Consider the following 16,897-nt stretch of genomic DNA (forward strand, 5'->3'; position numbering starts at 1 on the left):
AGTTAACAGGCAAAGCATTTCAAACCCCAGAAATACTTCAGAAATTTTCATCTTAAGGTTTTGAAGTCAACAGTGTTGCCAGAGACATTGACGCTGTTGTGCACCTTACAGGGTAATGGTATCTCCAAATATACTTGATTTCTGCAAGTCAATGCCTGCCATTAAAAACATGAACTGCATGAAAGCATGTAGAGTTTATGCAATCTGAAAAAAACTGACTACATTGAAAACAACTGCTGGCCTGAGAAAACACCCATCCATAAGACAACCCCAAGAGACCTCAAGACTCTACCCCTAGTTTACATCCCATCAGGGAAGAGCCAACCCACATGACAGAAATCCTGAGGTATCACTCAAGTTCCACTGCTCACGGAACCACTGAAATAATTCATGGTGAGTTTCACTTTGAAGAACTTCTTTTTTAGAAACAACTAATACTGATGCCCTACTTTTTAGAGATAAATTAGAATTATGTGGTCACTTTTGTACTAAAAAGAGTGTTTGTGGAAGTGAAGCTAAAAAAAAAACCAACCCAGAATTATGCAGATGGGTCAAAAATTGTTCTTTTTGAGGGCCTTCCTTGTGTCTGGGAAGATGAGAAATGTCCTGCCACCAGAGTATATATTAAGGGCCTAAAACATCTGCAGATTCTCAATGAAGTTACTCATCCCCTTAAAAACTAAATAAATACTGTATTATGGGTAACTGGTGAAAAATAAACACTGCTGTTCAGAGGCTGGTATATGTGACCAGGATTTAGAGTTTGATGGGTTTTTTTAGTCAGGCTAAACAGAACTTTCCCCCTTCCCCTCAAGGAAAAATGTCATTCTGAGCTGTCCAGATTGTGAGACCTGGCACAATGATTTTAACCCATGGGTTTTAGAAAGGCAATCCCTTTTAGGACCAGCTAAGAACAGGCTGTCAGCAGGGTAGTTTCACAAGGAATGAGCACAGAACTCGAAGTGCACGTCTTGTGGAGCAAGTATTCTGAAGTTTAATTATTCATCTATATTTTCACCCTATTAACACAGCACTGCTCTCAGAGGTCTGTGTCAGAAAAAACGTTCACAATTCACCTTATGCCAAGAAACAAGTTTCACAGGACTGACTTTCTTAGAGGCAGAATGGAATTAACCTAAGGAGTCAAGTTGCCTTCAAAATTTCTCCTAAACACCGTCTTACACCGCATTCTCTGTGGACTGCTTTTGAAGGGCTCCACTACAGGGTTCCCACAAGGAGCAAGTTCGTATGTATGTTGTGACTGAGTCATAAAATCATCACAGAGTGGTTTGTATTGAAAGTGAGCTTAAAGCTCATCCAGTTCCAACCCCCTGCCACGGACAGGGACACCTCCACTAGAACAGGTTACTCATCCAATGTGGCCTTGAACACTGCCAGGGATGGGGCAGCCACAGCTTCTCTGGGCAACTTGTGCCAGAGGTTGGAAACAGATGAGCTTTGAGGTCCCTTCCAACCCAAACCACTCTATCATTCTATTACTAAAGTCTTGACAGCAACAACTAGACTGTTACAAAACTGTTCCTTCCAAACCAGGCAAGGATCTTTACTGCATTTAACCCACAGCTTCCCAGGGAAGCAGGGTTTTGGCTGGCACAGGCTTGGTACTAAGAACTACTCCCAGCAGATGGAGCAGCAGGTGTTCAAGGAAAGCTGAAGTGTTTGCAACTGTGTAACAGCTCTGCTATATTTACCAAGTTAAATGCTTTTAAAACTAAAAATACAATGTTCTGAAACCACCTTTAATGAAGATTCATTGCTGTTTCATGAGGTATGTGGTGAAAAGAAAATGATCCCCTGCAAGTACTGTACCAAGAGTGTTTTGTTACCCACATGAAATAACAATTTTTCATCTCAAACTTTTTGAATTCAAAACTTCATTCGCTTCCATGGCTGCCAAAACTACATTACCTCCTATTTCACATTCAGCAATAAAAATTACCTGTGCTGTTCAGCACAGCCACAAAGAAGAGCAAGTGATGGAGAGATAAAGAGCTGCAGGTAGTGTATGTGCATGAAGACCCATGACAGAATATTTAGACTTATTCAGCACTGTCTGTTCTTATTGAAGCTCATCATGAAGCTCTCACTGACTAAAACTTGCTTAGAAAGAAGGTGATGCCCACAAAACTGCATTGCTGAGTGGACAGTGATCACGAAAAGAGGAATTCTGTCAAAAGCAATTTGGAGTTTGAGAATGAATGATGCATGGAGGTATCATCTAACGGCTCTAATTAATCTAATGATCATCAATCACTCTAATGGCTGATCTGGAGTTATTCTCAAGAAAACCTGCTTGGAATCCCTCAGTATGACCCGATGCCTTCTAAGTGCACCTTTCTGATCTCAGCTGCTTTCCACTGTACTTCTGCAAGGTCTCCGAGGGGTGCTCCATGGGGGATTAGGAACAATGCCAACACTGTTAACATCTGGGAGACAGAGGCTACAACTCCCCATGTGCTCCTGATAAAGGTAAGATCAGGAAACAGCCGATCCTGCCACCTCAAGGAATTCAGGTGTAATGTGCCAGTGACGGGCAGGCCACCGAGCTACCCAGAACAACTCCTGGGAATGCCAATCTCTCCAACGGGTGATTTTAGCAACCTGGGCTGTGAGATAATGGTAAAGCTTCATGGAAAAGCTAGGGACCACACTAGATTTCACTGCTAGATTCATTGTCACATTTGGGCTTCTGACTCCCAGCGCTGACCAGTAACACCCATGCCAGACACACTGCTGAGGCTGCATTTTCCAGCCTGTTTCTCAAGCCAAGAGTGCGTAGGAATGTTGAGTATAGGGAAACCCCTCAGGAATTTCTTCAGCTGAACCTGAACCTGCAAGGCCTGAAGTTCTCAAGGGCATGGCAGGGTTGGTTCCAGCAAGATAGCTTTGGCACTGAGAGCAGTGCAGTTGTGTTGGCATGGGATTGTGCCCAGGATAACCAGGCTTGGCACAGGGTTGAAGGAATACCATTTAATGCAGTTTATTTGCACTTCATCATATTTGTTCTTTTGAAGCCAGCTTGCATATGCTGCAGTACATGAGGCTAAAGTGCCCTTAATCTCCCTGCTTGGGAAGACAAGTCCCAGCGAGTTACCACCAGCCTGGCAGAAATCCCCATGAATACTCGTAACACCAATCACGAATCCCTTTTCGTCTAGAACCTCCAATTATTAAGAAGAGTAAAAGATACAAGTTTTAGGTACGCAAGGTTTAGTTCTTAGACCTTCACACCACTAGATCCAAACCTAAACCCAAACCAAAAGTCAGTTTCATGTCTATCCATCAGGCAAATTGAGCTGAACTGAGCAGAACTGGCTGCAGTCCTAGTGGCTATTCTTCTAGGAATAAGCAAAGACTTGCTCATATGCATTTTTGACTCCCTCAAGCCTGAAAAAGAAGCTTCTACTAACAGAAAGATATACTAGATGTACATTCTGTGTCATGAAAGTCTTGTGGTTGATTCACCAGTATCTCAGAGGTGATTCACAAAGCAGCCCGGGTTCAGCAGCTGGTTTGTCCTCAAAGACCTTCACCCCAACCTTCCCAACACACCACACTCAAAGGCTTTCTGTGCATGTGTCACAGGAGGAGAGGAAGTTACCCTTACATGCACAGACATCACTCAACATCCCTTCTTATCAAACTGAGGTTCTACAGCATCCATCCCCTTCTTGTTAGAGAGCAGCTCCTCTGGCATGAAAAAACACCACAGTGACATAAACCACAAAAGCCCTCCATTGCATGAACAGTAGGAAAGGACCAAGACCGAACACAGCTCCAGGCTGTAAACCCAGAACACTAAATTCTGGTTTTCAGTTACAGTGTGTGGGTATGTTGTGAATGCTCCATCCTTGGTGGTGTTCAAGGCCAGGTTGGATGAGGCCTTGGGTGGCATGCTTTAGTGTGGGGTGTCCCTGCCCATGGCAGGGGGGTTGGAACTAGATGATCTTAAGGTCCTTTCCAACCCTAACTATTCTATGATTCCAGATTTATAGCACAGCATAATTCTGTACAGAGTTATTCTAATTCTACACAGAGTTCTGCTGGTTTAAATTCATTTGGAGATTTTTTTCCTCTTCTCAAATCCTATGGATTACATTTTTAAACTGCTGGTTCTCATTATTTTGGAAGCTAATCTAATATCTAATCTAATCTTAAAGGCGGTGCTGAGGTTTGGCGTCCCACTGCACACCCCTGCAGGCAAATGGTGAGAAGCTTGGACCACAGAAAGGCATTAGGAGCAGAAAATGCTCTAGAAAAAATTATCAGTGCAAGCACATGAACTAACCACAAAGCAAGGACTGAAGGCCAAACACAGTCTATGTGCTGTTCACGCTGGCTGTCCCTCCTGGAGGGGAATGCTGTGTGCTAAAAGGACCTGAAATGGGGTTCGGAGATCATGGGTAGAAGGTGTTTTGAATGCTTTGCAATAGCAAAAGGATTGAATTCTGTCAGTTAGGAATGATAGTGGCTGATGGGACATAAAGAAATGCCACAAAGATTGTTTGTAAGCCTAAGGAATCATTTTTAAATTACTTCAGGAATACAAAGGTGAGTGTAAAAAATACAAGAATAATTTCTGCATTCATCAAGTCATTATTAATAGTAAACTTACTTATAATCTGTCCTTAGGATATTGTTTTTAATTTCTGGCAAACCTCATGATCCCCACCACACTGAGATGTGTCTATGAAAGTTTGACACTTACATGCTTAAGAACAGGCCACACGTTGCAAGGGATTATACATCCCCTTTACATTCCTTTCATGTTTTTATTTCAGATTTCCTCTAAGATAGGAAAAAAACAGAAAATGTTTAAGCTTGACCAATTCTAGCACTGAATGCTGGTATATTAACTGACTTTTAACGCACAGCGTGAACTCTGCTCTTCTGTAATGTGCATTTCCATAGAATCTGATCATGTAGCTCCAGACTCTTATCTTTAAATATGGTATTTTTCCATGGATTTCAGAGCCAGAAATGTACATATAGGAAAAAAAAAAAAAAAACAAAACAAAACAAAACAACAAAACCCAAACAAACACCTTCCTAAGCCCATGACACACTCTATGATAAAGCAGTTCTGTAGGTGTCTGTTCTTTTGCAGCTTCTGTATGAACATGGGCATTGATACATGAGTTAAGGAACAGACACTGCTAGAAGGTCTGTTTTCTTTCAAAGAGCCATTGGGTGTTTAGAACACCTTTTTGCACAGCATGTTTATCCTTTAACCAGGCTTCCTTCACAACCGTGTTGCAGGAGAAGCTAGGAATTACTAGACATGTATCAAGTTTACATTTTTTCTCCACTGTTTCTCAACTATTTCCAAATTCTTGGAATTATCCTAGAAAACTACTGTGAAAAAGATCAAAGGAACATCTTGAAAAGAGAGAACTGTACCCAATAGCAGACAAAATGATCATATTTGTATTTTTACCATGGTCTCTTAGATACTCCTAAAGAGTCAATAAAAGCCTGCGTCGTTTCAGAACAAACAGTACAGCACTGTGGAAGATACTCACTATGTTCATGAGGGTGAGGAGGTAGTTTTGAACGTGTTCTTTGCCATGGAATCGGATGACAGAGTCATCCACGCCAAGCAGCACCTCGATGTTGTAGTCGTCATCACCCGCATGCCTGCGTCGCCTCAGGGTGCTGTTTAGCTGCTGCTCCACTCTGCTGGATAAGGAACTCAGCTCTCCAGGGACACCCAGAAGAGACTCTGCAAGAAAATGACAGGCTCAGAGCTGGACTCGTGCAGCCTGGAGAAGAGAAGGCTTCAGTGAGACCTTGGAACAGTCTTCCAATACCTGAAGGGCTTACAAGAAACCTGGAGAGAGGCTTTAGACAAGGGCCTGTAGGGACAGGACAAGAGGGAATGGCTTTAAACTGACAGAGGGGAGATTGAGATGAGATCTAAGGAAGAAGTTCTTCCCTGTGAGGGTGGTGAGGCCCTGGCACAGGTCGCCCAGAGAAGCTGTGGCTGCCCCATCCCTGGCAGTGTTCAAGGCCAGGTTAGACAGGGGTAACCTGTTCTAGTGGAAGGTGTCCCTGCCTGTGGCAGGTGGTTGAAACTGGATGAGCTTTAAGGTCCCTTCCAACTCAAACCAGTCTGGGATTCTATGAAATATTAAGACATTAACGTCTATTCTGATTCTGTTTCAGAAACATCTTCACCTGTGTTTCAGAAACATCCTCACCTGTAGAGTCACCATTTCCTTGGCTAAAATAAATCAGGAACTCTGAAGAGATTATTCTGCTGGTGTAGGAGGAGGGAAATCACCAGATACCCAGTGAAAAAACTAATTCAACTATGTGGTTCTAAAATATATCACACACTTGTGATTTCAAGCATAAAATTCATCCCTAAGGAGATCTAGGCCAAATACTTCACTTCCTAACCCAGAATTACCCCCACTGCTTTTCTTGCCCCAAATCAGGCCTTGAAATTCTCTTCCCTTTGAATGTCACAGAATACTGGGTGGGTCCTTGAAGACACTGGTCAAGAGGTAGGGTTCAGATGAACCATTCTGAACTGGCTTTTAAGGGGATGTGGTCAACAGCCTATAGCTGGAATCACTCAGAAGCTGTTTCTTCCACTTAGGACAGCAAAACAAAACATCACCATGGACTTTTGAAGGGGAAAAAAGTCACAGCTGTTACTTAGTTCTTCCTAAATCTAAGCCAGCACACCAACAGGCAATAAGAAATTAACAGAGGCTTGTTTGGACATCTTATGCTGTCCTCACTGGGAACCGGGGTGTTCTTGTGTCTGGCTCCACAACAGGCAAGGAACATCCCCATTCGTCCACTCTTCCATTTACAAGAAAGAGATGATACAACACTTAAATACACATTTCTTCCTGCTCCATGAACCTGGCAAAAAAACCCTGTATCCCATGGATAGAAAGGAGTGTACGGTTCTGCCTTCCACTTGTGTTGACTTGTACTGAAAGGGAGCATTTCCCCAAATGACAGCAGAGCTTTCGAGCCCCTTTCCTCTACGCTAGAGCTGATGCAAGCAAGTACACAGACTGGCCCTTCACATGTTTCCAGGCAAGACTTCCAGTAAAGTAGATGTAAATTCTGCTTGTGGAAGGGCAGCAGGACCAGGCCAAAGTTGCAAAACATGCTGGATGGCCACACCATAATTCATCTTGAGCTGATTCAACTGCTGGCTGAATCAGCTGGGAAGCCTCTCCCTTCTAAGTATCACAGTGGCTTGCAGCAACACATAAATAACTCTCCCCAGTCCCCACATCAAATGGCCAGGCTGTCCACAGTTGCTTGCAAAAACTTCACCCACCACCGCGGGTGAGAAACCAGCTCTGCAAAGGGCTTTACGACTCAATCGCAAGTCCTATGGCTCTCTGGAATGTGAACCCTGTGATGGCACACAAGTAGGAAATTCATGGACAAGCTTCAGTTCTAAAACCTGCAGCAGCTGGTGGCACTGCTGAGTGCAGTGTCAGAGGAAACGTACCTGCAACATCATCGCATTGCTTGAGATGGCTTCATGAAGAACCAATTGCCCATTGGGTTGGCCATCACTTTGCTTCTTCAGTAGGTGGTTTCGCAGCTCATACAAAGAGGAGAATCTCTTTTTTGTGTGCATATGAACAGGCAGAGCAAGTCAGAAAGGATCTCGCACCCACTCTAACATGCAGCCACCTTCTGCACACAGAGGGGATCCTTAATACGCCAGGTTTTTTCATGCACACCCACAGAATATTTTTCAAGTATGCAATATCAACAAAGCAAGAAAAAAAAAAACCCCTCACTTTAGGAAGAAAATGGAATGACCATTTTTGGCCAAGATTTAGGGGAAAAAAAAAAAAAAAAAAAGTAGCACTGGAAACATCAAGCTCTGAGCCTTTCATCTCGTGAAATGTAACTTACATATTTCTTTCTGCAGAAGTCCCAAACCTCCTCTGACTGGGCTCAGTGGTGAAAACTTAACTGTTTCACCCGGCCTGGCATGCTGTGTACTCCATGAGATGTACCAGGACTCCTGAGGATATTCATAGAACCACAGTCTGGTTTGTATTGGAAGGGAGCTTAAAGCTCATCCAGTTCCAACCCCCTGCCATGGGCAGGGACACCTTCCACTAGAACAGGTTGCTCCAAGCCCTGTCCAACCTGGCCTTGAACACTGCCAGGGACGGGGCAGTCACAGCTTCTCTGGGCAACCTGTGCCAGGGCCTCACCACCCTCACAGGGAAGAACTTCTTCCAAATGTCTAATCTCAGTCTCCCCTCTGTCAGTTTAAAGTCCTCTTGTTCTGTCCCTACAGGTCCTTGCCAAAAGGCCCTCTCCAGTTTTCTTCTTAGCCCCACTTGAGCTACAGCTTGTTGGTAAGGACCCAGCAAGCCTCATATCTCACTGAGAAGTGAAACAGTGGGATCTTCTCCCTAAATTCGCTAAACTGCTGTGCCTCATCCAAATAATCCAGGATAGTAAAAGTGCTTCATCTGTTCTCACTTGTCTATTTTCCATAACCCAGCACTTAAGGGGGTCAAACAATCAGAACCAAGCCTCGGTTACATGTACTAATGACAGCTCCTTTGGCAAATGCTGCAATCTGCACCCATCGCCAAACACTTAACAGGACGTAAGGGCAAACGGATGACAGCGTGACACAGGAGAAAATAGCTCAAAATGACAAGATGCAACATTTCCATAGCCCAGTCATTAAACCACTTTCCTCATTCGGTTGCTCATGATTCAGCTGAGTGTTGGGGCATTAGTGGAAATTTTAGAAGAGCTCACAGAGTCAATGAGTCTTTTCATAGCATTAAAGTCCATTCCAAATGCTTTGACCAACTTCAAGATATTTATCATATGGATCACAATTAATTCTGGCTGATTAAGAGTTTGTTCTGTGTTTGCTGGCTTCTGCTGAGGCACATGGAAGTGAGAGTATCATATAACTTTAGCGGACAGCACAGAAAGCCTACTCAGATGTGTTGTGTTCAGGAGATGGCATTATTATTCTTATAAACGCAAAATGCATAAATCAGAACCTCCCAGGCAGGTGGACACAAACACATTAGATATTTTATCTAATCCACTCTACAGAAAGCTGTCCAAGTTTGCATCTAGACTGTGCATCACAGTGCTCCAAGTAAGACTAATACAAAGCCAACCCTAATGTTTACTATGGAGTTGTAGTGAAAACAGAGGAGATATCTCCATGCTGAGACCTTCCCAGGTTTGGAAGTGAAAGACATCTGCAGTGCTAGGAAATGGGCTTTACCTATTGATACTGCCACACACTATTGGATCTCATGTCACAAACCCCAGCTAAGCCTCTGGAGGTCATTAGACAACGGTTAAAAAACACACAGGCTGGGGCTTCCCCTGGGCATCATTACAAGTTTTGCATGGAAGAGAGTGTAAAGAAAATTGGCATTCGAAGGAAAATGCACCATAATCTTTGCATGTTAAACCATGGCTTAGGAAACTACTTGAAGCTGGCATAACTCTACTGAACATCTGCAACTACATCCTACAAGGATGCATCTGCATCCTACAAGGATGCTGGGGAGGGACTCTTCATCAGGGACTGTAGTGACAGGACAAGGGGTAACGGGTTAAAACTTAAACAGGGGAAGTTTAGATTGGATATAAGGAAGAAATTCTTTACTGAGAGGGTGGTGAGGCACTGGAATGGGTTGCCCAGGGAGGTTGTGAATGCTCCATCCTTGGCGGTGTTCAAGGCCAGGCTGGATGAGGCCTTGGGTGGCATGGTTTAGTGTGGGGTGTTCCTGCCCATGGCAGGGGGGTTGGAACTAGATGATCTCAGGGTCCTTTCCAACCCTAACTATTCTATGATTCTATTCTAACTATTTACATCCATGGGTGGTTTCAGCACTAAGATGAACAGCTGACAGGTAGGCAATGCTGCAGATGTGCTACCTGAATGCCACAGGAGTGCTTTTGGACACCCCCCTACCTGCATGTTGGAGCTGCTGTCACCACATGGTGGAGAAATCCATCTTTCCTGATAAAACTCTTCTCTAGAGTACAGAATACGCAATTCAGACACAAGGAAAAGTTCAAGAAACAACCCTCTTGCTATGAGTGGGGAGAGATCACAGCAATGCTTAGGGAATTAAAGGGAACTATTTAAACAAATAATCTGAAAACAAAAGTTCTTTGCAAGTTAATCTGTCCAGTAGTGCTGAGTGTCTAAAACAGCCAAGAGGCGACTGTTACCAAAAAGCAATATTCTCTGTTACACACAGAGGAAACCAGTCTGCCTGTCTGGGGATTTGTGCTAGACAGACTAATCCTTCCTAATCCCATTCTGGAATTAGATGGTTCGTTATCTCCTCCTTTTTCTCGTTTTGCTGCTTACCTGCATCTTTCACACCATGATCTCACCTGTCAGAAAAAGATTAGTCTTTCCCCAAGTGAATCAGTCCTGCAAACATTTGGGTAGGAAGGGAGAACACACAGTGATGTATGCACATGTTCAGGGAGGTATTTCTTTTCTCACACATTCTTTTTTTTCAGAAGGAAATCTCCCCCACATGCTTTGTCATCATGTTTTGTTGAAAACCACAGCTGCTGACCTCACCTTGTGCCACCTCTAGAGACCTAGAACCACGCTGCTGGAATCAGATGGTAACTTTCTGTTCAGCAGATGTATCTGTGAACCCTTCTACAGGCCAGGAACATTTGCCTCCCTTCTAAATCCTTTTTCAGAAACAACTTTTAACATAAACACCTACATCAAAAATTGGGCATGACTGTACCCCCGCTATATGCTTTCCTGTATTAAAAAAGAGACCAAAAAGACATTCTGGGTTACACCACGTATCTTTCCTAGAGTGTAATTTTAAAAGAATGACTCTCTGCCTCTTCCCCTACTATTACATAAAGCAGGGATCTGCTCAAGTCTAATTTCATGAAAGTTGTCATTGGTCAAACCTCAGAATACCTAAAGAGAACCCTAAGCATGGAAGATTCTTACAATCTGATTTTATATTGTAAAATATATGTGCTGAATTTTGTGATACACTGCCACTGATAGCAGCAGTACCAGTACACTGCACTGATACCTCTATTTATCTATTTATTTATCTATCTATCTAGTTGGCTACCTATCTATATATATCTCTGTATCTCTATCTATCTCTGTATCTAACTCTGTTTGTCTATCCCTGTATCTATCTATCTCTATATCTCTATGTATTGCTTAAGGAATAACAGGGTATATCTTCAGAATCAGATGGCTACAGCCCTGACTGCTTCCCTCATGTCTAAGAAAACCCAGCAAATAAGAGAACACACAGCATCTGAGATGTACATCTGAGTACCAGCAGAGATTAGTGCAGTGTCACTATAAACCTGCCCGCACTCGTGGTGCTCATTCACTCAAAGTCACACCACGCACTGAGGAGCAAGGTGATGCCTCTCCGGGACACCAGATGCATATTAAAGACATCTGCTGCCTTGACTTAGGGCGACCTGCATCGATTAGGCACAGCTTTAGTGCCTAGCATTAATAGCAGTTTTCTTAACAGGAATTGTGTTGCATTGTCTCCTGAGAAGGAGGAGGAAGGGAGAATCATGAAACATCAGTTTGGAACAAACAGAGATCAATGTCTATCCTATCTCAGTGAGTGTATTAATGTACAAAGTGCCTCCAAGGATGGCCGTATGCTGCAACACCTCAATTCCATGATGTGATTTTCAAAGACAGGAAAGTAGGCCAACTTGTAATGTCTCTCCTAAAGTTGTACTAAGTAGCTGCTACACATTATTCTACTTATTAGCCACTGGATGAATACAAGTTTCCATAATTGCCTTCTCTCCTAAGTAATGCTTCTTGAAGCTCTGTATTTTCTCCATCTCTCAACACCTGTGTTACCAGGGTGGGGACAGGCATTCTTCCTGAGTTTTTCTTTGCCCTCTTTCCCAGTCTCAAAGCTCAGATCTTTCAGCTAAAAAGCTTCGTCTATTTATGTTATTTTGTTAAACTTCTTTGTATCTGCATCCAGGGACAAGATAAATGACCAGACACCAAAAACATGTCATCTCACTCTCCCCAGTGGTCTGTATAGCACTCATGACATCCTCAAGACATCAAAAAGCTGTCATGGAAAAGTTATTCTGTAGCTTCAAGCCTGTTAAAGCCAAAGACTGAGATTTTATCCAGATTTTATCTGAGCTCAATACAGACCGTCAGGAGTCCTCAGCAACCTGCTTTACTAAGCTAACCTGATGCTGGTGGTTACCAACAAATACAGGATATGTAGCAGACGTTTGCTGGTCACATATTAGATACACATAAAACAAGCAAACCCTTTCTTACTTTACACAACATTAAGTTCTTCAGTGTCATAGCATGACATCGTATCAGTGTCATATTATGACAGCTCATGTCTTAACATGTCTTACATGGCTTCACGTACTACCTGCTCAGTCCAAACAAGTCCAAGACCAGAACTGTGAATTTATACATAACACTAAAATCAGTCACAAAGTGAGCCTTTGAAACATAATTATAATAAAGGACAAAAAATAATAAGGAAAATGAAAATTAAAAATAACAAACATTTAGCAAAATCAGATGCATCAATATCTAAAAGCACGGAAAAAGCATCTTTAGTGGCTCTGGTATTGAGATTGCAGATGAGAAAAAAATCAATACCACCTTCCAGAGCGGTGCACTGCTGAAATGCATGCCTGGATACCTTGGTCTGCTGGAACTCAAAACACATTCGGCTGTGTGAGGTCTCTTAGGTTTTACAGGTCCGAGCGGTCAGCACTTGACTTCCAAAGTTCCCAGCTAGTAGGAATGCAGAGTGCCTGACTTTCAAAGCTGGACACTCCCAGGAACATCAGAGAGCTCTGCATTAACAGCCCTAAAAGTACTCATAGAATCATCATAGAACCACAGAATGGTTTGGGTTGAAAGGAACCATAAAGCTCATCCAGTTCCAACCCCTGCCATGGGCAGGGACACCCTTCACTACAGCAGGTTGCTCCAAACCCTGTCCAACCTGGCCTTCATGTACCATTAAATCAATCTGAAAATCATTTTTATTCCACAAAGGAACATGCTTACAGAGTCTTTGGATCCATAATTTCAACAGTGCATTGTAAAAGGACAAGGCAATTCAGAAAGGGGGAGAAAGTACCTTGAAAGCCCACCACATTTTGAAAACACAGGTGGCATTCATAACTTATTTGCTAACTCAGAACTTTCTGGAAGAAGAAATGCTGGATGGCTTGAGCTGTCTGCAGTTTGCGGCAGCTTCCCTGAGATCCATAAGGCTTCCGAAGAGTTGGCATCTGAGCCAGCTGTCAGCTACGTGAGGAAAGAGGAGTGGAGGGCACTGGCAAGAGACCTGTGGTCAGGTCTCTGCAGTCCAAAGTGACCAAGAGACAGTCACCTAACGCAGACTAGTCCCAAGAAACATCATATGTGTGCACCTTTGGGCACAAAGGAACAGAGAACTCTTCCCAGTAAGCTTTGGGCAGCAACCAAAAGTCATAATTATCATGTGGCTTAGAGGCAGATTATTTCCTCATCTCAAACCTTGACACCAGATGTATTAGTAGGAAGCATCATAAGCCAGTCTAGAAATTCCCACACCATGAGAAGCAGAAGCACACCCATCTCACATCTGGCTTCTGGCCATGGCTAATTGTTAAGTCAAAGCACTGGGTGGATAGCAGAGGAACAGTCCCCAAAAGCTATCAGTAAATACATGAATAACTGCAGGCAAAAAATAGAACCCAAAGGTATCCAGTCACATTTTACAAGACCCTGCATATATAAACACATTTAACACCACAGAACTTATATCAGAAGCTTGTCTTTCCTAACTCCAGAAATATCCCTTATGATTATTTGACATTTAAAATGGACCACACCATCTGCTTTGTCATTCTTGGACAGAAGTGTGCCACAAATGACCCTCTTAAAATACATTTCTCATTAGAGAAGAAAGGTTCTGCTAACCTCCAGTTCACCACCTGCTATTCCTCTATAATAGAAAACTGGTTTCTAATATGCAGTATTCAACACTGACAGCAATTAGCTCATATCTTCCTTGCTAACCATCCTTTACTTACAGACATCTTTGCACCCAGGATTTTAGCCACCATCTCCTTAAGGGAGGAAGGATTCCTCAGGTCCATTCAAGTAAGTATTTCTCATTATTTAGCATAATTAGTTAATTCGTTGTAAGGAATCATATTGCCAAGGATGTTTACCACTACTGTCTATAATGGCAGCTTTTTTCCCTCTCCAGTACGGACAGATCAGGGGACATGAGAGGACAGGATGGACAGGGTGCTGGAACAACTAATCTAGGTCATGCTTCGCCTAGAAAGGTTGGATCAGGTGACCCTTAAGCTCCCTTCCAATTGGGATTCTATGAGGACTTTTTGAACAGATGGCAATCTCCTTGAAGGACTGACAGCTGGCTATTCATCCTTTGATGCTACCTGCATTAGTCAAAATGACATTTATTCTGTTTCATTCCAACTCTGAAGGGTTGTCCTCCCTTGTAAACCTTCTAAGCTAACCTGATAATGGATCCATGAAGAGATGAGGGGTAGCCATGTCAGGACTGACCACCACTGCTACTTTATCCCTCCCACTGGTCTCAGAGTCTGTACTGGCAGTGGAAGCTCTAACCCTCTGGAATGGCAGAAGCTATCAACAAGAAGAAATTTTCCTACTGGGTAACAAAATCAGGAAACCGAATTTTTAAGTAGATAAACTACAGGAGGCATGGGAAAGAGGAAAAGCCAAGATCAGGAAAACAGTTTCTTAATCATAAAAGCTTAACAAAATTCTTCCTGGAGTAGACTTTCTTAACTATATTCCCTTATGTATCATTTCCTCTCATCAAAGCTGCTCTTCCATATTCTGCTTTGTTGGACACCTAACTACTACTTAGTTAATTTTACTCAGATCAAGGGAGACATCTGTCTACATACAGCTGCTAAGTTTTAAACGCAGGAAAAGGAATTTGTTTCTACACACATGGAATGTGTTATTGCCAGAGTAAGTGTGTAACAGGAGCACAGCATGGCTGGTGTTCACCCATACTCCCAGACACAGACATTACCTTTAATGTCTACTGTCAACAGCAATCACTCTTTGATCATGGCAAGATCTTTATCTGCCTTAAGCTTCTCAAAGTCTGCCAAGCCTACTACACAGTCAGGATGGAGCACAAAGACAGAACCAGCTCCATTTGATACAGGATTATTTGGAGCAAGGGAGCATGTCCTACTGAAAGCAGAGCAGTAGTACATAGACAGATGATTCTCCTTAGCTCTTGTGGATGAAAGGTGTGGAGCTTGGTAACTACCTACATGCCACCAATGTGAAATTTAAAGGTGCATTTCAACTACACACCTTAAAATCTGTGCTATGAAGCAGCTCTGCAAATGACACAGAAGTCTGATCCATGCAAGGAGAAAGCTCTCATCTGCTCAGGAAAGAGTTCTTGCTCTTCTCCAGGACAGCTCCTGTATTCTCCTGCCCATGGAGAAGCAGAAGGAACATCCCCCTTCACTGAGTACCTTCAGCTGATGGGCTTTGTGTTACCAACACAGTCCAAGCCAGAACTGCTGTCCAGCTGGAGAGGGGAGCTACGAATGCCAAAGCTGAGGCAGCTAAGCTTTTCCATTAATGTAATTATGAACAGTGCAAACACATCATAAAAATCCAAGGAAAAAATGTCAGTTCTGAAGAGGTGGGGTACAGCAACTTGCTATTTGAAAAATGCTGAGGTACAACAATATTTTGATGGCAATATACTGGAAAACCCAAAAAGACCTTTTAAGGGTTTTCTGCTGCAAAAGGAAATAGACATGAATACACTTCTCGCTGCTTTGCACTCTATTTCTTTCTAGCTCACATACGTTCACATCTGTCCACAGAAGAGGTATAACAGAAGCAATAAATGGGCCTGTTTTCCTTCTAAACTGAATATAGACAGGTATAAAACACAAAATTACTATTTAGCACCTTCAGTGTCTCTTCTTATAGGTTACAGACACAGGGATGTGTTTGTTGGTTTTTAATGTGTCCAGGTATCGGCTGTGACTGATCTGGTTGCACAGACGTGACTCTCATCTTCCTTTCATACAGAACAGCTCTGGCAGATCAGGACATACACATCAGGCACTGGTCACAGTAAATGACCATCTCTGTGTATTATTAGAAAACAGATTTTGTTTCAGAAGAGATATTTAAAGCTGCCATTTTAACACAATTGTACCTACAGAAGTAAATGTGGTAGGTAATGTGATGTTTGTAAGAACAGCCTACAATAGGTACCCACCAGCTACAGGAGCAATCACATCCCAGTTTAGATCAGGAAAAAGTATTCTGATTGACTGGTCTTTTTTCCCTTTCATCACACTTGAGGTTTAGACTTACTTTTTGTGTTAATAAAATCAATGAAAAGAATCCAGAGTCATTTCTAAGGGAAAATAAGAAAATCTATCAGCTGAGCTGGTAGAGCCAAAAGGATAAAACAGTTAACTTGAACACTGAGAAAGATGTTCTCACAGAGTATGCTCATATGGACAAGAAGAGGATTAAGCAAGCACCATGGCCTGGCTAACATTAAAAGAGAACTTGACCACTGATCATCATTACCTCAGTGTTCATAGATAAAGATGGTGCTTCACTCAAGACATCGTGGATAAGAAACAGTCCTTTGAAGAGCAATATATAAAGAAGTGCTTGACTGAGCACTCTGACAAAATTAAAACATTGGAGCATTACTGCTACAGATAAAACCTGCTGGTTACACTAAGTCATTAATTCATTAAAAGACAAGAGAAAGACTTAACATCCACTTGGCATAAGCTACAAAATGCTGACATGGAAAGA

General features: G+C 42.7%; 1 protein-coding gene across 1 annotated transcript in view; it reads right to left on the reverse strand.

Annotated features, from left to right (window-relative positions):
• Window positions 1-16,897, reverse strand: part of ADAMTS3 (ADAM metallopeptidase with thrombospondin type 1 motif 3) — a gene marked incomplete at both ends in the record, with an annotated part of 96,868 nt that overhangs the window by 27,028 nt on the left and 52,943 nt on the right. The window contains one exon of the mRNA XM_080636185.1: window positions 5,544-5,743. Within this exon, the coding sequence (XP_080492311.1) occupies window positions 5,544-5,743 (200 nt within the window). The remainder of the gene's footprint in view (window positions 1-5,543; window positions 5,744-16,897) is intronic.

The sequence above is a fragment of the Psittacula echo genome, assembly GCF_963264785.1.
Source record: "Psittacula echo genome assembly, chromosome: 1".
In the NCBI taxonomy this organism is placed as follows: Eukaryota; Metazoa; Chordata; class Aves; order Psittaciformes; family Psittacidae; genus Psittacula; species Psittacula echo.